This window comes from Vidua chalybeata, chromosome 4, assembly GCF_026979565.1.
Source record: "Vidua chalybeata isolate OUT-0048 chromosome 4, bVidCha1 merged haplotype, whole genome shotgun sequence".
Lineage (NCBI taxonomy): Eukaryota > Metazoa > Chordata > Aves > Passeriformes > Viduidae > Vidua > Vidua chalybeata.
The window spans coordinates 72032295-72053155 of record NC_071533.1 but is presented as its reverse complement, the minus strand read 5'-3'; the positions used below and the strand labels follow the sequence as shown (position 1 = coordinate 72053155).

At 46.6% G+C, this 20861-nt stretch overlaps 1 protein-coding gene across 2 annotated transcripts in view; it reads left to right on the top strand.

Annotated features, from left to right (window-relative positions):
* The window catches only part of EXOC6B (exocyst complex component 6B), a 332472-nt gene that overhangs the window by 147083 nt on the left and 164528 nt on the right, over positions 1 to 20861 (top strand). For both annotated transcript variants that reach the window (XM_053941959.1, XM_053941958.1), the window contains one exon: positions 9715 to 9783. In XM_053941959.1, the coding sequence (XP_053797934.1) occupies positions 9715 to 9783 (69 nt within the window). The remainder of the gene's footprint in view (positions 1 to 9714; positions 9784 to 20861) is intronic.

The window sequence follows — 20861 nt, the reverse complement described above, 5'->3', positions numbered from 1 at the left end:
GGAGGAGATCCATGGAGGAGATTCCATGGAGGAGATTCCATGGAGGAGATCCCATGGAGGAGATCCATGGAGGAGATCCCATGGAGGAGATCCATGGAGGAGATTCCATGGAGGAGATTCCATGGAGTGGATCCCATGGAGGAGATCCCATGGAGGAGATCCATGGAGGAGATCCCATGGAGGAGATCCAGTGAGGGAGATCCCATGGAGAAGATCCCATGGAGGAGATCCCATGGAGGAGATCCAGTGAGGGAGATCCCATGGGGGAGCCCCCATGAAGGAGATCCTATGGAGAAGATCCAGTGGAGGAGTCTCCATGAAGGAGATCCCATGGATGAGATCCCATGGAGGAGATCCATGGAGGAGATTCCATGGAGGAGATTCCATGGAGTGGATCCCATGGAGGAGATCCCATGGAGGAGATCCATGGAGGAGATCCCATGGAGGAGATCCAGTGAGGGAGATCCCATGGAGGAGATCCCATGGAGGAGATCCCATGGAGGAGATCCAGTGAGGGAGATCCCATGGGGGAGCCCCCATGAAGGAGATCCTATGGAGAAGATCCAGTGGAGGAGTCTCCATGAAGGAGATCCCATGGATGAGATCCCATGGAGGAGATCCATGGAGGAGATTCCATGGAGGAGATTCCATGGAGTGGATCCCATGGAGGAGATCCATGGAGGAGATCCATGGAGGAGATCCCATGGAGGAGATCCAGTGAGGGAGATCCCATGGAGGAGATCCCATGGAGGAGATCCCATGGAGGAGATCCAGTGAGGGAGATCCCATGGGGGAGCCCCCATGAAGGAGATCCCATGGAGAAGATCCAGTGGAGGAGTCTCCATGAAGGAGATCCCATGGATGAGATCCTGTGGAGGAACCCTCATGGAGGAGATCCCATGGGGGAGATCCTATGGAGGGGATCCATGGAGGAGAGATTCCATGGAGGGGATCCCATGGAGGAACCCCCATGGAGGGGATCCTATGGAGGAGACCCCATGGAGAAGATCCCATGGAGAAGATCCCATGGAGAAGTCTCCATGAAGGAGATCCCATGGATGAGATCCTGTGGAGGAACCCTCATGGAGGAGATTCCATGGATGAGATCCAGTGGAGGAGCCCCCATGAAGGAGTGCCCATGAAGGAGATCCCATGGAGGAGATCCCTTGGAGGAGATTCCATGGAGGAGCCCCCATGGAGGAGATCCCATGGATGAGATCCCATGGAGAAGATCCCTTGGAGGAGATCCCAGTGGAGGAGCCCCCATGGAGGAGGGAAAAGCGAGCTGTTTGCCCCTGATCAGCTTTGAGTTCCCGACGTTCCTTCCTCGTAGAATCAGGGAATCTCCTGAATGGAAAGGGATCCACAGGAATCATCCATCCACAGGGATCATCCATCCAACCCCAGACCCCCAAAATCCCACCCTGGCCATCCCTGGCAGCGCTGTCCAAAGGCTCCTGGAGCTCTGGCAGCCTCGGGGCCGTGCCCATTCCCTGGGGAGCCTGGGCAGTGCCAGCACCCTCTGGGGAAGAGCCTTTCCTTTTATCCAGCCTGAGCTTCCTCTGGAACAGCTCCAGGCATTCCCTGTCCCTGGGTCACAAGAGTGAATCCTCCTGGAGATTTGTCCTTTTTGGAAAGAAAATTATTTATTTATTGGCCAAAAAAATTCTCTCAGGTGGAAATGGAGCCATTCCAATTTTGGGCTCCGCATGAGAAGAGAGACCTGGAAGGGCTGGAGCGTGGCCAGGGCAGGGAATGGAGCTGGGAAGGGACTGGAGAATTCCTGAGGGAGCTGGGAAGGGGCTGGAGAGTTCCTGAGGGAGCTGGGAAGGGGCTGGAGAATTCCTGAGGGAGCTGGGAAGGGGCTGGAGAGTTCCTGAGGGAGCTGGGAAGGGCTGGAGAATTCCTGAGGGAGCTGGGAAGGGGCTGGAGAGTTCCTGAGGGAGCTGGGAAGGGGCTGGAGAGTTCCTGAGGGAGCTGGGAAGGGGCTGGAGAGTTCCTGAGGGAGCTGGGAAGGGGCTGGAGAGTTCCTGAGGGAGCTGGGAAGGGGCTGGAGAGTTCCTGAGGGAGCTGGGAAGGGGCTGGAGAGTTCCTGAGGGAGCTGGGAAGGGGCTGGAGAATTCCTGAGGGAGCTGGGAAGGGGCTGGAGAATTCCTGAGGGAGCTGGGAAGGGGCTGGAGAGTTCCTGAGGGAGCTGGGAAGGGGCTGGAGAGTTCCTGAGGGAGCTGGGAAGGGGCTGGAGAGTTCCTGAGGGAGCTGGGAAGGGGCTGGAGAGTTCCTGAGGGAGCTGGGAAGGGGCTGGAGAGTTCCTGAGGGAGCTGGGAAGGGGCTGGAGAGTTCCTGAGGGAGCTGGGAAGGGGCTCAGCCGGGAGCAAAGGAGGCTCAGGGGGGGCTCTGAGCTCTGCCTGGAGCCCCTTCAGGGACCCTGAGGATTCCCTGGAATTTTTCCCTTCTCCAGATGAACATTCCCATCTCTCCCAGCCTGCCTCCAGCTCCCTGATGTCCCCTGGGTTCTCTCCAGCAGCTCCAGCTCCTTTTCCTGGCGACTCCAAAGCTGGATTGGAGCGGAGGCGTCGCTGGTGGCAGCAGTGGAGTTTTGGGGACAATTCCTGTTGGTGTCACCTGCAGCCCCCCCTGCTCCCGGCCCTGTCCTGCAGTGGAGCCTCTCTGGGCTCTGTGTCCTGTCCGTGTCCCTCTGGCCCAGCCCATCCATGGATTCCCATCAGTGGGACTCCGGGATGGTTCCCAAATCCCCGGATTTGGCTCCTCTGGAATTCCTGGTGTTCCAGTCCGGAGGCTTTTCACCCTCGCTGAGGGGCAGAGCCTGTGCTCGTGTCCTGCTTTTCCACCAGAACCCACCACGGATCCGAGATCCAAACCCTCAAATCCCAAATTAACCCTTGTATCCCGAATTAACCCTCACATCCCGAATTAAACCTCACATTCCAAATTAACCCTCACATCTGAAATTAACCCTCAAATCCCAAATTAACCCTCGCATCCCAAATTAACCCTTGCATCCCAAATTAACCCTCCTATCCCAAATTAACCCTCCTATCCCAAATGAACTATCCTATCCCAAATTAACCCTTGCATCCCAAATTAACCCTCCTATCCCAAATGAACTATCCTATCCCAAATTAACCCTTCTATCCCAAATTAACCCTCACATCTGAAATTAACCCTCAAATCCCAAATTAACCCTCGCATCCTGAATTAACCCTTCTATCCCAAATTAACCATCCTATCCCAAATTAACCCTCGTCTCCCAAATTAACCATCCTATCCCAAATTAACCCTCCTATCCCAAAAATTAGCCCTCATATCCCAAATTAACCCTTCTATCCCAAATTAACCCTCGCATCCCAAATTAACCCTCGCATCCCAAATTAACCCTCACATCCCAAATTAACCCTGGCATCCCGAATTAAACCTCACATCCCGAGTTAACCCTTCCATCCCAAATTAACCCTCGCATCCCGAATTAAACCTCCCATCTGAAATTAACCCTCAAATCCCAAATTAACCCTCGCATCCCGAATTAACCCTTGTATCCCAAATTAACCCTCCTATCCCAAATTAACCCTTGTATCCCAAATTAACCATCCTATTCCAAATTAACCATTGCATCCCAAATTAACCCTCGCACCCCAAATTAACCATCCTATCCCAAATTAACCCTCACATCCCAAATTAACCATTGCATCCCAAATTAACCCTCGCATCCCAAATTAACCCTCCTATCCCAAATTAACCCTCACATCTCAAATTAACCATCCTATCCCAAATTAACCCTCACATTCCAAATTAACCATCCTATCCCAAATTAACCCTCGCATCCCAAATTATCCAATCCCAGAGCAAACCTTCCCTAAACTCTGAGCCAGGGCTGCAGGTTTCCATGGAAAACTCACCTTGCAGGGGTTAAATGTGCTGCAGGGATTGTTGAGCCCCACTCACAGGAGGGCTTTGGGTGTTTCCAGAGCCCTGCGCCGCTCCCAGCTCCGGGAACGTGCCTGCTGCAGGATTTGGGAATGAGATTGGGAGGTTGATGTTGTGTGGACTGGGAAATTTTGGGACAAGATGAATAAATCCTTTGTTCTGGAAATCAAGAGGGATAAAATGCCGAGACTGGGCTGGAGGGGGTGTCAGGGGAGCCTGGGGCAGCCCAAGCTCCCGTGGCATCGGCACGTCCCAAAAATCAGGGATTTATGGATTGTTGGGAGCGCTGGCAGTGCAGCTCTGGCTCGGGAAATGCAGGCTCTTCTTCAGGGCTAAATTCAGAGAATTTTTAGATGTGTCTGAGTATTGAAATATCAGATAAACACCTGAATTTGTGAATGTGAGACAGGGTCATTGTGTGATGTGTGAATCCAGGCAGAGGGAGAATTTCATGGAATTGTGGAATGGCTTGGGATGGAAGGGATCTTAAAAATCATCAACTGCACCCCTGCTGTGGGCAGGGACACCTCCCACGATCCCAGGTGACCCCAAGCTGGCCTTGGGCACTGCCAGGGATCCAGGGGCAGCCATTCCCAGCAAATCTGGGAATTCCAGCCCAGCCCCTCCCCACCCTCCCAGCCAGCAATTCCTTGCCAAGATCCCAGCCCAATCTCCCCTTTCCCAGTGGGAGCCATTCCCTGGCTCCTGTCCCTCTGTCCCTTGTCCCCAGTCCCTCTCCAGCTCTCCTGGAGCCCCTTCAGGGACTCTGAGGATTCCCTGGATTTTTTCCCTTCTCCAGGGCAGCATTCCCAGCTCTCCCAACCCTCAGGACAGGCGATCCCCGATGGGATGGGATTTTGTGGGATAAACTCCTCCCTGGGGCGGGAATGGAGCCGTTAAAGGATCACAGGGGTTGAGGGAAATTGGGGCTGCAGAGGGTCCTGGCTGGAGCTGAATGGGGAATCCCAGGATCCCAGACTGGTTTGGGATGGGAGGGACCTTAAAGCCCATCCTGAGATGATCCAGGATGAGATTCCCACCTCTGCACCCTGAGGATTTTGTGGGATAAAACCTCTCTGATGTGGAGCTGGAGTGAAAGAATCTCCTCCATGCAAGGAAAATCGGATCTCAGCACTGCAGAGATTCCTGATGGAGCTGAAATGGGGGATCCCAGGATCCCAGACTGGTTTGGGATGGGAGGGACCCTGAACCCCCATCCCATTCTGATGGACACTCCCACCATGCCGGGCTGCTCCAAGAGCAGCTCCAGAGGCAGGAGCTGGAGGTGCAGAGGTGGGAATCCCGTCCTACAGCACCAGGATCACCTCCAGATCCCAAAAACTCGTCAGTGCCAGCCCAGGGGCGCAGGAAGGGGAAGCAGGAGGCTCAGGGGGATCGAGGCAGCAAAGGGATGAATCCCGGGGATGGATTTGAGCTCCTCATCCCTGGCCCTGGGATTCCCTGGCTCCCTGGCACTGCTCTCCAGCCCAGCGGCTCCTCCAGCCGGGCTGGCTTGGATCACCAGGAGGGAGGAAGGATTCCCAGCAGGGAATGGGGCTGGGATCGCCTGTCCTGAGGGCTGGCAGAGCTGGGAATGTTCCCCTGGAGAAGGGAAAAATCCAGGGAATCCTCAGAGTCCCTGGAGGGGCTCCAGGAGAGCTGGAGAGGGACTGGGGACAAGGGACAGAGGGACAGGACACAGGGAATGGCTCCCACTGGGAAAGGGGAGATTGGGCTGGGATCTTTTGAAGGAATTCCTGGCTGGGAGGGTGGGGAGGGGCTGGGCTGGAATTCCCAGATTTGCTGTGGCTGCCCCTGGATCCCTGGGAATGTCCAAGGCCAGGTTGGATCCACCTGGGATCGTGGGAGGTGTCCCTTGGAATGGGATGGGATTTAAGGTCCCTCCCGACCCAACCCATTCCAGGATTCTGGAGCCCCTCTGCTCTGGGAGAGCTGGGAATGTTCCCCTGGAGAAGGGAAAAATCCAGGGAATGCTCAGAGTCCCTGGAGGGGCTCCAGGAGAGCTGGAGAGGGACTGGGGACAAGGGACAGAGGGACAGGAGCCAGGGAATGGCTCCCACTGGGAAAGGGGAGATTGGGCTGGGATCTTGGCAAGGAATTCCCCCTCTGATCCCACCCATCCCAAATTCCCTTCCTGGAGCCTCCCTGGCGCCTCTTCCCGAGGGGAAAATCCGGGAAAAATCCAACCCAAATGGAGCTTTCAAGCAAAGCGAATATGAAATCCAAAGAATTTTGGGGTTTTTTTTGGGTTTTTTTTCCTGGTTTTTGCCTTTTTCCCCACTTTGTGTTGCGTGAGGAGCGGCAGGGCCGGTGCCAGGATCCGCTGGAATCTGCGCTCGGAATGAATCCGAGCGTTCCGTGGGATTTGCGTGGAGCAAAACCAACATTCAAGGACATTTTCCTGCTTCCAAGCCCCTGAAAAATCAGAATATTTGGGGAGATCCCAGGAATTAAATGGATTTTTCCATACCTGGAATCGTGGCTTTGCCCTGGGCCCACTGGAGTTGGAGCCACTCTCACCTAGAAATGATATTCTGGTGTGATAAACTTATTTAAATGTGAATTTTTAGAGGTATATTCACCTAAAAATGATATTTTTAGAGTGGAATTTAGTTCCATTTGAATTTTTTAGAGTCATATTCACCTAAAAGTGATTTTTTTTAGAGTGGAATTTATTTATATTTGAATTTTTTAGAGTTATATTCACCTAAAAGTGATTTTTTTAGAGAAGAATTCAGTTCCATTTCAATTTTTTAGAGTTTTATTCACCTAAAAGTGATTTTTTTTTAGAGTGGAATTTCTTTATATTTGAATTTTTTAGAGTTTTATTCACCTAAAAATGATATTTTTAGAGTGGAATTTAGTTCTATTTGAATTTTTTAGAGTTTTATTCACCTAAAAGTGATTTTTTTTAGAGTGGAATTTATTTATATTTGAATTTTTTTTAGAGTTGCACTCCCCTAAAAATGATTTTTTTTTGGAGTTACACTTCTATACATGAGATTTTTTTATAATTCCATTTGCCTAAATGTGATTTTTGAGAGTGGAATTTCTATTTGAATTTTTTAGAGTTGCACTCACCTAAAAGGGGCTTTTTTTTCCACTGGCAAAATTTAATATTCAATTAATTTAATATTTAAAATTGAATATTAAAATATTAATATTAATATTCAATATTTAATATTAGCATTTTTTAGATCTACGCTCACCTAAAAGTGATTTTTTTTAGAGTGGAATTTATTTATATTTGAATTTTTTAGAGTTATATTCACCTAAAAGTGATTTTTTTAGAGAAGAATTCAGTTCCATTTCAATTTTTTAGAGTTTTATTCACCTAAAAGTGATTTTTTTTTAGAGTGGAATTTAGTTCTATTTGAATTTTTTAGAGTCATATTCACCTAAAAGTGATTTTTTTTAGAGTGGAATTTATTTATATTTGAATTTTTTAGAGTTGTATTCACCTAAAAGTGATTTTTTTTAGAGTGGAATTTCTTTATATTTGAATTTTTTAGAGTTTTATTCACCTAAAAATGATATTTTTAGAGTGGAATTTATTTATATTTGAATTTTTTAGAGTTGCACTCACCTAAAAGGGGCTTTTTTTTCCACTGGCAAAATTTAATATTCAATTAATTTAATATTTAAAATTGAATATTAAAATATTAATATTAATATTAAATATTTAATATTAGCATTTTTTAGATCTACGCTCACCTAAAAGTGATTTTTTTTAGAGTGGAATTTATTTATATTTGAATTTTTTAGAGTTTTATTCACCTAAAAATGATATTTTTAGAGTGGAATTTATTTATATTTGAATTTTTTAGAGTTGCACTCACCTAAAAGGGGCTTCTTTTTTTTTCCACTGGCAAAATTTAATATTTAATTAATTTAATATTTAAAATTTGATAATAAAATATTAATATTAATATTAAATAATTAATATTAGCATTTCTTAGACCTACGCTCACCTAAAAGTGATTTTTTTGGTGATAAAGATGTGATTTTTTTTGATTTAGGTTTTTTTTTAAATAATTTATTTTCATTCACCTAAATTTGATTTCTTAGAGTAGCATTAATTTATAGGAGATTTTATCGAGCTGAAATGTGATTTTTAGAGTGGAATTTAGTTTTATTTGAATTTTTAAGAGTGATACTCACCTAAAAGTGATTTTTTTTTAGAGTAGAATTTATTTAAATTGGAATTTTTTTAGATCTACGCTCACCAAAAAGTGATTTTTTTTGGAGTTACACTGATTTAGGTGTGGCTTTTTTAGAGTTTCATTTCCCTAAATGTGATTTTTTTTTTTTTTTAGCACGGGATTTATTTAAATTTGAATTTTTTTTAGAGTTGCACTCACCTAAACGTGACATTTATATAATTCCTGAGAAAATATTTGGAAAAAAATTATATTTTTACCACAATTTATGATAAAACAAATACAATTTAAATGATTTTTTATAGTTTCATTTACCCAAATGTTTTTTTTTTAGAGTGACATTTATTTATATTTGATTTTTTTTAAAGGTTTAATTTCTCTCCATGTGATATTTTAGTGCTCCACTTACCCATATTTACATTTTTTGCAGTTCTATTTATTTATAAATGAAATTTTTGTGAGTTGCACTCACCTAGATGGGATTTTTAGTGACATTTATTTAAATTTTATTTCTTTTAATAGTTTCATTCTGCTAAATGTTACTTTTTTTGGAGCGACAAACTTATTTAAATGTGATTTTTTATTGGATTTCACTTGTCTTTCTGTGATATTTTCAAGTTCCACTTACCCATATTTACATTTTTTGCAGTTCTACTTATTTATAAATGAAATTTTTGTGAGTTGCACTCGGCTAGAAGGGATTTTTAGAGTGATGCTTATTTAAATTCAATTTTTTTCATAGTTTCATTCACATAAATGTGATTTTTTGGAGTGACAAACTAATTTAAATGTGATTTTTTATAGGATTTCCCTTGTCTCTCTGTCATATTTTCGAGTTCCACTTACCCATATTTACATTTTTTGCAGTTCTACTTATTTATAAATAAATTTTTGTGAGTTGCACTCACCTAGATGGGATTTTTAGTGACATTTATTTAAATTTTATTTCTTTTAATAGTTTCATTCTGCTAAATGTTACTTTTTTTGGAGCGACAAACTTATTTAAATGTGATTTTTTATTGGATTTCACTTGTCTCTCTGTCATATTTTCGAATTCCACTTGCCCATATTTACATTTTTTGCAGTTCTACTTATTTATAAATGAAATTTTTGTGAGTTGCACTCGGCTAGAAGGGATTTTTAGAGTGATGCTTATTTAAATTCAATTTTTTTCATAGTTTCATTCACATAAATATGATTTTTTGGAGTGACAAACTAATTTAAATGTGATTTTTTTATAGGATTTCCCTTGTCTCTCTGTCATATTTTCGAATTCCACTTGCCCATATTTACATTTTTTGCAGTTCTACTTATTTATAAATGAAATTTTTGTGAGTTGCACTCACCTGGATGGGATTTTTAGTGACATTTATTTAAATTTTATTTCTTTTAATAGTTTCATTCGGCTAAATGTGATTTTTTTTGAGCGACAAACTAATTTAAATGTGATTTTTTTTAGGATTTCACTTGTCTCTCTGTCATATTTTAGTGCTCCATTCACCCATAATTAAATTCCTTGCCGTTTTACTTCCTCGCCCATGTTTTTTTGGTGGGTTTCCCACGTTTTTCATGGATTTTCTCCCTGTTTTAGGTGCCTGGAGCCCAGGATTTGGTGGATTTCTCCCCGGTCTATCGATGCCTCCACATCTACTCCGTCCTGGTGAGTGAATCCAGGATTTTCCTGCTGTTGGCTCCAAGAATTCTTTGGAGTCATTAATTTCATTTTTTCCATGGGAATGGGAGAATTTTGGGGAGGAATTGGTTGGGTTCTGATGCTGTTTGCTCCAACAATATTTTGGATCCAGTAATTTCAATATTCCATGGAAATGGGAGAATTCTGGGGAGGAATTGGTTGGATTCTGACATTTTTTTTCTCCACAAATTCCTCTTTGGATCCGGTAATTCCATTATTCCTTGAAAATGGAGGAATTGTGGGCAGGAATTGGTTGGATTCTGATGCTGTTTGTTCCAAGAATTCTTTGGATTCATTAACTTTGTTTTTCCATGGAAATGGGAGAATTTTGGGGAGGAATTGTTTGGGTTCTGATGCTGTTTGCTCCAACAATATTTTGGATCCAGTAATTTCAATATTCCATAGAAATTGAAGATTTTTGGGCAGGAATTGGTTGGATTCTGATGCTGTTTTAATCCAGGAATCCCTTGGATTCCTTAACTCCATTATTCCATTGAAATGGGAGAAATTTGGGCAGGAATTGTTTGGATTCTGACATTGTTTTCTCCACAAATTCCTCTTTGGATCCAGTAATTCCATTATTCCTTCAAAATGGAGGAATTGTGGGCAGGAATTGGTTGGATTCTGATGCTGTTTCCTCCAGGAATCCTTTGGATTCATTAACTCCATTATTCCATTGAAATTGGAGAAATTTGGGCAGGAATTGGTTGGATTCTGGCTCTGTTGGTTCCAAGAATTCTTTGGATTCATTAACTTTGCTTTTCCATGGAAATGGGAGAAATTTGGGCAGGAACTGGTTGGATTCTGATGCTGTTTGTTCCAAGAATTCTTTGGATTCATTAACTTTGTTTTTCCATGGAAATGGGAGAATTTTGGGGTGGAATTAGTTGGGTTTTGATGCTGTTTGCTCCAACAATATTTTGGATCCAGTAATTTCAATATTCCATAGAAATGGAAGATTTTTGGGCAGGAATTGGTTGGATTCTGATGCTGTTTTCATCCTGGAATCCTTTGGATTCATTAATTCCATTATTCCATGGAAATGGGAGAAATTTTGGGGTGGAATTAGTTGGGTTCTGATGCTGTTTTCTCCAGCAATACTTTTTTTGGATGCAGTAATTTCAATATTCCATGGGAATGGAGGAGTTTTGGGCAGGAATTGGTTGGATTCTGATGCTGTTTTTCCAAGGAAAATTAATTATTCTGTGGGAATGGGAGAATTTTGAGCAGGAATTGTTTGGATTCTGCTGCTTTTTTTCCAAGGAAAATGAACTATTCTGTGGGAATGGGAGAATTTTGGGCAGGAATTGGTTGGATTCTCTGATACCATTTCCTCCAAGGATTCTTTGGATTCAGTAACTTTGTCATTCCGTACAAATGGAGGCGTTTGGGGGGAGAAATTGTTTGGATTCTGATGCTGCTTTCTCCAAGAATACTTTTTTTGGATGCAGCAATTTTGTTATTCCCTGAAAAATGGGAGAGTTTAGGGCAGGAATTAGTCGGATTCTGATGCTGTTTTCTCCAAGAATTCTTCTTTGGCCACAGCTAATTTTGCTGTTCCATGGAAATGGAGGAGTTTTGGGGTGGAATTCCTCAGAAATGGATCATTTGCTGCACCTTGGAGACCTTCACTGCCCTGCCAGCTCCGTCTGACAGGAGCAGCTTTGCTGCCATCCCCAAATCCACCCTTGCCCGGATCACTCTGAGATTCCTGAGGGGAAAATTCCCGCAGATTGTGCCGGGAGTTTGTTTTTTGACTGAAAATGGTTCCTTGGAGCCGTCCCAGAGAGCTCCTGTTTCCACAGGCTGGCTCCTGGGAATTCTGCGTACATTGATTTTTTAAAATATCAATTTGTAAGGAAGGCAGATAAGGAACCTTTGGAGCTCATCCTCCAACTTTGAACTGGGAATTTTGGGATGTTTCCAGCAGCATCCGAGCCTTGAATCTCCTGATCCAAGGATCCTGTGGAGCCTCATCCCTTTCTAGGGACATTTGGATCTCATCCTCCAACTCTGAATTTCGAGGATGTTTCCAGGAGCATCCAAGCCCTGAATCTGCCATTCCAAGGAGCTTGTGGAGTCTCTTCCCTTTTCCAGGGCTTTGGGAGCTCACCCTCCAAATTTTAATTTTGGGAATACATCCATGCCTTGAATTCCTTGATCCAAAGATCCTGTGGAGCCTCATCCCTTTCTAGGGACATCTGGAGCTCGACCTCCAACTTTGAATTTCGAGGATGTTTCCAGGAGCATCCATGCCCTGAATCTGCCATTCCAAGGAACTTGTGGAGCCTCATCCCTTTTTAGGGACCTTTGGAACTCGTGCTCCAACTCTGGGTTTCAGGGATGCTTCCAGCAGCATCTGGGCCTTGATTTTACCATTCCCAGGGACCTGCATCCCTTTTCCAGGGCCTTGGGAGCTCACCCTCCAAATTTTAATTTTGGGGATTCACCCGAGCCTTGAATTCCTTGATCCAAAGATCCTCTGGAGCCCCATCCTTTTCTAGGGACATTTGGAGCTCAACCTCCAACTCTGAATTTCAAGGATGTTTCCAGGAGCATCCAAGCCCTGAATCTGCCATTCCAAGGAACTTGTGGAGTCTCTTCCCTTTTCCAGGGCTTTAGGAGCTCACCCTCCAAATTTTAATTTTGGGAATACATCCATGCCTTGAATTCCTTGATCCAAAGATCCTGTGGAGCCTCATCCCTTTCTAGGGACATCTGGAGCTCATCCTCCAAGTTTGAATTTCGAGGATGTTTCCAGCAGAATCCATGCCCTGAATCTGCCATTCCAAAGAACTTATGGAGCATCATCCCTTTCTAGGGACATCTGGAGCTCAACCTCCAACTTTGAATTTTGAGGATGTTTCCAGGAGCATCCAAGCCCTGAATCTGCCATTCCAAGGAATTTATGGAGTCTCATCGTTTTTCCAGGGCTTTTGGATCTCAACCTCCCACTCTGTGTTTCAGGGAAGCATCCGAGCCTTGAATCTCCTGATCCACAGAACCTGTGGAGGAGCCTCATCCCTTTTTAAGGACCTTTGGAACTCGTGCTCCAACTCTGGGTTTCAGGGATGCTTCCAGCAGCATCTGGGCCTTGATTTTGCCATTCCCAGGAACCTGCATCCCTTTTCCAGGGCCTTGGGAGCTCACCCTCCAAATTTTAATTTTGGGAATACATCCATGCCTTGAATTCCTTGATCCAAAGATCCTGTGGAGCCTCATCCCTTTCTAGGGACATCTGGAGCTCGACCTCCAACTCTGAATTTCAGGGAAGCATCCGAGCCTTGAATCTCCTGATCCACAGAACCTGTGGAGGAGCCTCATCCCTTTTTAGGGACCTTTGGAACTCGTGATCCAACTCTGGGTTTCAGGGATGCTTCCAGCAGCATCTGGGCCTTGATTTTACCATTCCCAGGGACCTGCATCCCTTTTCCTGGGCCTTGGGAGCTCACCCTCCAAATTTTAATTTTGGGGATTCACCTGAGCCTTGAATTTCTTGATCCAAAGATCCTGTGGAGCCTCATCCCTTTCTAGGGACATTTGGAGCTCATCTTCCAACTCTGAATTTCGAGGATGTTTCCAGGAGCATCCAAGCCCTGAATCTGCCATTCCAAGGAACTTGTGGAGTCTCTTCCCTTTTCCAGGGCTTTAGGAGCTCACCCTCCAAATTTTAATTTTGGGAATATATCCATACCTTGAATCTCCTGATCCAAAGATCCTGTGGAGCCCCATCCCTTTCTAGGGACATCTGGAGCTCATCCTCCAAGTTTGAATTTCGAGGATGTTTCCAGCAGAATCCATGCCCTGAATCTGCCATTCCAAAGAACTTATGGAGCATCATCCCTTTCTAGGGACATCTGGAGCTCAACCTCCAACTTTGAATTTTGAGGATATTTCCAGGAGCATCCAAGCCCTGAATCTGCCATTCCAAGGAATTTGTGGAGTCTCATCCTTTTTCCAGGGCTTTTGGATCTCAACCTCCCACTCTGTGTTTCAGGGAAGCATCCGAGCCTTGAATTCCTTGATCCAAAGATCCTGTGGAGCCTCATCCCTTTCTAGGGACATTTGGAGCTCATCCTCCAACTCTGAATTTCGAGGATGTTTCCAGGAGCATCCAAGCCCTGAATCTGCCATTCCAAGGAATTTGTGGAGTCCCATCCCTTTTCCAGGGTCTTTGGAGCTCACCCTCCCACTCTGTGTTTCAGGGAAGCATCCGAGCCTTGAGTCTCCTGATCCACAGAACCTGTGGAGCCTCATCCCTTTCTAGGGACATCTGGATCTCAACCTCCAGCTTCGAATTTTGAGGATGTTTCCAGCAGAATCCATGCCCTAAATCTGCCATTCCAAAGAACTTGTGGAGTCTCTTCCCTTTTCCTGGGTCTTGGGAGCTCACCCTCCAAATTTTAATTTTGGGAATATATCCATGCCTTGAATCTCCTGATCCAAAGATCCTGTGGAGCCTCATCCCTTTCTAGGGACATCTGGAGCTCATCCTCCAACTTTGAATTTCGAGGATGTTTCCAGGAGCATCCAAGCCCTGAATCTGCCATTCCAAGGAACTTGTGGAGCCTCATCCCTTTTTAGGGACCTTTGGAACTTGTGCTCCAACTCTGGGTTTCAGGGATGCTTCCAGCAGCATCTGGGCCTTGGTTTTGCCATTCCCAGGAACCTGCATCCCTTTTCCAGGGCCTTGGGAGCCCAGGAGCTGTTGTGGGGCTCTTCCCCTGTGGTTGGGAAACCCAAATCCCAGGCAGGAGATGAAAGGAGCTCCGTGTTGCCAGCTTTCCTCCCTTGCCAGCCTGGGGAGGGAATTGTTTCCCAGTTCCCGGCGTCTCCAGCGATCCACACGAGTTTGCTGAAGGAAAAGAACTGTCAGAAACCCCGTTCCTATAAAACATCTTTGTGTGCCCCTCATCTGTTCATAATTAGGTCAATTGGCCACGTTGCCGTGAGATTTTCTTGGAATGAGAAGTTCCCCTCCCCAGAATGTGTGGCTGTGTTTATCTTGGAGGGATATCCCAGCTCTCCAGGCGGAGCTGGGAGCTGGAGCAGGAGTTTGTTAATTGGGAATTAGGAGGGAGCTGAAAGGCTGGGGGGGGAGGGAGGCTGAAAGTGCCACTTTATTTGGGGAAACTTCAGGGAGAAACATGGATCGTGGAGATGGGGTTGGGAATCCCATTGGAGGGGCTGCCAGGCCTCGGTTTGACACGAGGGTGTGAGTGTGATATGGATTTGATATGGATTTGATATGGGTTTAATACAGGTTTATTATGGATTTAATTTGGATTTGATATGGATTTAATATGGATTTAATACAGGTTTATTATGGATTTAATTTGGATTTGATATGGATTTAATATGGATTTAATACAGGTTTATTATGGATTTAATTTGGATTTGATATGGATTTAATGTGGGTTTAGTACAGGTTTATTATGGATTTAATTTGGATTTGATATGGATTTAATATGGACTTAATTTGGATTGAATTTGGATTTTTGCTGGATTTGCTGGTGTGATTGTTCACAAAGGTGTTCTGAGGAGGGTCAGCAGCTCCTGCTGGTGGATGGGGCAGTTTTGACCATTCCAAATGGTCGCATTCCATGGATTTCAAGGCCAAGACATGGAATTGCTTTGCTTCACATAACAGAAATGGGCTTGTTTCTGCACTGGGTTTGTTTTTTTTTTTTTTTGTCTTGCTGCTTCACTTTTTAATCAGAAAGAGGGATTGATCCTCAGGAATGTGTCGGGGGAAGCAGCAGATCCATGGGATGGATCTGGCTGGGATTGTCTCCTTCTGGAGGTGGGAATGGTGGTGGTGGTGTCCCTTCAAGGGACAGCGGGAACATGGGATGGGATGAGAGGGAATGGCCAGGGGAGGTTCAGGTCAGGCTTTGGGAAAATTCCTTCGTGGAAAGGGTTTTCCAGCAGTTCCCATCCCTGCAGGGACGTGGCCCTTGTGCTGCCTTGTGCTGGCCCTTGTCCAGCAGAGGCTGGACAGAACGACAGAATAAAGAAGGATTATTTTATTTTATTTTATTTTATTTTGCTTTATTTTATTTTACTTAATTTTATTTTATTTTATTTTATTTTATTTTATTTTATTTTATTTTATTTTATTTTACTTTATTTTATTTTATTTTATTTCATTTTATTTTACTTTATTTTATTTTATTTTATTTTATTTTATTTTATTTTATTTTATTTTAATTTATGAAAAGGACCTCCTCTGTGGATCCGCCTTGGGCAGCACCAGAGCCCAGCCAGGGCTGCACCCAGGATGAACCCAAATGGTCCCAAAATGCACGAGCGCTCCCGGGGGCTCTCACTGGGATCAGCTCTGCTCCATTTGCACCTTGCACTTCATTGTCCCATTCCAGCTTTAGCCCAGGCACTCCCATCCTGCTTGTTTTTCTCTCTCCAGCCCACGCTGTTTGTGCTCCTGGGCCTGAGCTTTGGGTCATTTGTCCTTGGTGCCCAGCTGGAGAAGGAATTGTTTTGTCTCCCTGCTTTCCAAAGAGAGCTCTCCATCCCCTGATGTGAAGCTCAGAAGCAGCACAGAACCTGAAAAACAGAAAAGCTCAAACCTGAGGCATCGCTTGGGGACACAGGACAGGGCTGGGGATGGTTGGATTCAGTCCCAGGGGATTTTTCCAGCCTCAGGGATTCCGTGGAGAGGTTCAAGCAGGGCAGGAGCTCAGTGCCAGCAGCTCTGTCCCCACCCTGAGCTGGCACCAGCCCCTGCTCCCATTCCCATCCCTGCTCCCATTCCTGTTCCTGCTCCTGCTCCCATTCCCATCCCTGCTCCCATTCCTGTTCCTGCTCCTGCTCCCATTCCTGTCCCTGTTCCCATTCCTGCCCCTATTCCCATTCCTGCCCTTGATCCCATTCCTGCCCCTGTTCCCATTCCTGCCCCTGCTCCCATTCCTGCCCCTGTTCCCATTCCTGCCCCTGCTCCCATTCCCATCCCTGCTCCCATTCCTGCCCCTGTTCGCATTCCTGCCCGTGCTCCCATTCCTGCCCCTGCTCCCATTCCTTCCCCTGCTCCCATTCCTGTCCCTGCTCCCATTCCCATCCCTGCTCCCATTCCCATCCCTGCTCCCATTCCTGTTCCTGCTCCCATTCCTGTCCCTGCTCCCATTCCTGCCCCTGCTCCCATTCCTTCCCCTGCTCCCATTCCTGTCCCTGCTCCCATTCCCATCCCTGCTCCCATTCCCATCCCTGCTCCCATTCCTGTTCCTGCTCCCATTCCTGCCCCTGATCCCATTCCTGTTCCTGCTCCCATTCCCATCCCTGCTCCCATTCCTGCCCCTGCTCCCATTCCCATCCCTGCTCCCATTCCCATCCCTGCTCCCATTCCTGCCCCTGCTCCCATTCCTGCCCCTGTTCCCATTCCTGTCCCTGTTCCCATTCCTGCCCCTGCTCCCATTCCCATCCCTGCTCCCATTCCTGCCCCTGCTCCCATTCCCATCCCTGCTCCCATTCCTGCCCCTGCTCCCATTCCCATCCCTGCTCCCATTCCTGCCCCTGTTCCCATTCCTCCTGTTCATCCCCAGCCCAGACCCTACAAACAGGAACGCGAGCTAACAACGAGCAGAAATCAGAGCTCAGCTCTGGGGAAGGTGTTTTAGGGAGCCGGGAGCAGGACACAAAACCCCCTGAGCAGCAAATTGCCCTTTTGCTGACCTGAGCCTGGATCCTGGCCTGGCTTTCTAGGCCCAGCTCGGGTGGAGCAATGTCAGAGATCCTGCACAGCATCGAGGGAACGGCCCCGGCAGTGTCAGACGGAAGGATCATAATGTAATAGTTCCCCAAAACTCCCAATATTTGTCATTTACAATGGCGTTATCTCAGAGCTTGGCCTGCAGTTAAAAAGGCCCACGTTGAATAAACATTGAGATATTTATTATTTTTAGTGAAATCGACCTTCCAGTCACCTCGGTTTTATGGCTGCGCTGCTTATAAATTCCCAAAGGATTATTTGCAAACTCCTGCTCCTATCTGGCAGCCTTATCAGCAGGGCAGGAGTTCACATATTGTACCGGGGGGTCAGCCCGCGGTCATGGGCTTCCAGAGGGGGCCAGGCACCTGTAAATCCTGCAAATCCTTCCCTCGGCAACCAAGGCGAAGGACAACATCCAACAGGCACGGAGACTTTTCCAGGAAACGCTGAACTTTGGCAGGAAGGGCAGAGCAGGGGGAAAGAAAGTGAAGGAAGGTCAGGCGGGGGTTAATTGAGAGCTGGACCTTGGCGTGGTGGCGGCTGCGGGGCAGGACAGGCTCTCCTGGGATGTTTTATGGGATTGTTCATCCCAATTCCTTTCCTGGCGAGGAAGGGGCTGCCTCAGGGGGAGATGAGCATGGGAAGGGTTTGGATCTGTGGGATAAAACATCCCAAAACCTTCAGGGTGCCTCCATCCCAAACCAGTCTGGGAATCTGTGAATGATTTAAGGAGGGCACTGGCAGAAAATCTAAGATGGGAATTTTGGGGTCAGCTGGGCAAGGCCTGGCCTGGTTTGAGCTGACCCTGAGCCCTAAGCCCAGCCCAGGTTCTGTTCAGCCATTTCAGGCTCTCCTGGGATGTTTTATGGGATTGTTCATCCCAATTCCTTTCCTGGGGAGGAAGGGGCTGCCTCAGGGAGAGATGAGCATGGGAAGGGTTTGGATCTCTGAAATCTGGGATAAAACATCCCAAAATCTTCAGGGTGCCTCCATCCCAAACCAGTGACAGGTTTAGGAGGGACACCAGCAGCAAATGCAGAGATTTTGGGATCAGCTGGGCAAGGCCTGGCCTGGTTTGAGCTGACCCTGAGCCCTAAGCCCGGCCCAGGTTCTGTTCAGCCATTTCAGGCTCTCCTGGGATGTTTTATGGGATTGTTCATCCCAGTTGTTTTCCTGGGGAGGAAGGGGCTGCCTGAGGGAGAGATGGGAGGCAGGAGAGTTTGGATCTCTGGGATAAAGCATCCCAAAATCTTCAGGATGCCTCCATCCCAAACCAGTCTGGGAATCTGTGAATGATTTAAGGAGGGCACTGGCAGAAAGTCTAAGATGGGAATTTTGGGATCAATTGGGCAAGGTCTGGCCTGGTTTGAGCTGACCCTGAGCCCTAAGCCTGGCCCAGGTTCTGTTCAGCCATTTCAGGCTCTCCTGGGATGTTTTATGGGATTGTTCATCCCAATTCCTTTCCTGGCGAGGAAGGGGCTGCCTCAGGGAGAGATGAGCATGGGAAGGGTTTGGATCTCTGAAATCTGGGATAAAACATCCCAAAATCTTCAGGATGCCTCCATCCAAAACCAGTCTGGGAATCTGTGAACTATTTAAGGAGGGCACTGGCAGAAAGTCTAAGATGGGAATTTTGGGGTCAGCTGGGCAAGGCCTGGCCTGGTTTGAGCTGACCCTGAGCCCTAAGCCCAGCCCAGTTTCTGTTCAGCCATTTCAGGCTCTCCTGGGATGTTTTATGGGATTGTTCATCCCCATTATTTTCCTGTGGAGGAAGGGGCTGCCTGAGGGAGCGATGAGCACGGGAAGGGTTTGGATCTCTTAAATCTGGGATAAAACATCCCAAAATCTTCAGGGTGCCTCCATCCCAAACCAGTGAAAGGTTTAGAGGAGCACTGGCAGCAAATGCAGAGATTTTGGGATCAGCTGGGCAAGGCCTGGCCTGGTTTGAGCTGACCCTAGGCCCAGCCCAGGCCGAGCTCAGCAGGCCTGGCCTATCTCAGGCCTCTCACCTGCAGCCTGGGCCGGTGGCATCAGCTCCATCCCCTGTGGGCAGAGGAGCTGTGGAAAATGGCAATATTGTGACCTAAAGAGCAAACCCAGAGCGTGATTTCACCATTGATATTTTACGTTGCCTCTGACCAAAATCTGTGTAATGCTGGGGCTGCTTTGATCGATACCCAAAATAAAGGAGGAGAGGTGAGGCCTGGGCCAGCTGGTTTATCTGCAGGAGCATCTCAGCAGCTGCCGGGTGCCTTGGATTTCCAGGCCAAGACATGGGATGGCTTCGCTTTACACAACAGAAAATGAAAAGCAGTTTTGTGTTTCATGTTTCCCCTAAGCTGCAAGCCAGGCAGAAAGCAAAGGGTGAACCCAAAGCAGAAAGGAATGAAAAAAAAAAAAATAAAGAGACAAAAAAACTCAAGGCAGAGTGGGCTGCACTGAAGGTGCTCCCAAAAAGTTGTCAGGAGGCAGCTGAGGGTGATTTAAGTCCCTTAAACTCTTCCCTGAGCGGGGCTGGTGCCTGTTAGTGCTCATTTAGGCTCTGCCTCGGCGGGGTGGGTTTTTTTAGCTCTGTGCTAATTGCTTCCCAATTACTTTGAGGTTCTTCACATGTTCCTGAAGACACTGGGATTGACACTCCCAGCTCTTTGATCCCAGCTACAAAGGGGTCATTTTAGGGGAAACAACAAGTGTCCAAAACCAGAGGCAACGAGGCAGAAAGAAAAAGGGAGCGGATTCTGAGGTAAAAACAGCCTTAAAAACTGGAGCTGCTGAAGGATTTCTGGAGAATCCAGAGCTGGATAATTTAGATAAATGGGAGCTGACAGGGATTTACTATAAATTTGTCCTATCTCACCACTGACATTTTTATCTGTGCCGCCTCTCCCCCAACCCTCGAGCTGCTTTGATGCACAAAATGCATTAAAAAGGTAAAAAAAAAAGAAAAGTACAGTTAACAATAACCCCCCTATTTTACTGCAAACAGTCCAAGTAGGAATATCTTGTCAGGGTGGATAGTCTGTATCCTTTTGGAACAGCTCTCCTTGGGAATTTTAGGCAAGGACAAGTTTTTTATCTCCTAGTGCCCAGCCAGCACAGCCCTGGGAGGAGAAACAAGGTTTTCTTTTGGGATCATCCCTGGAATCACAAGGTTTTGCTGCAGGAGCTGCTCAGGGGTCCCTGGGCTCAAGGTGAACCTGTGGAATTCCCACCTGGAGCAGATTCCATTGGAAATGGGGGATCCCGTGGGTCCTGGTTCTCCTCCCAGCCCTGCACTGGAACAATTTTAATTCCTCTCACAGGTGTGATGCTGCTGGTGCTG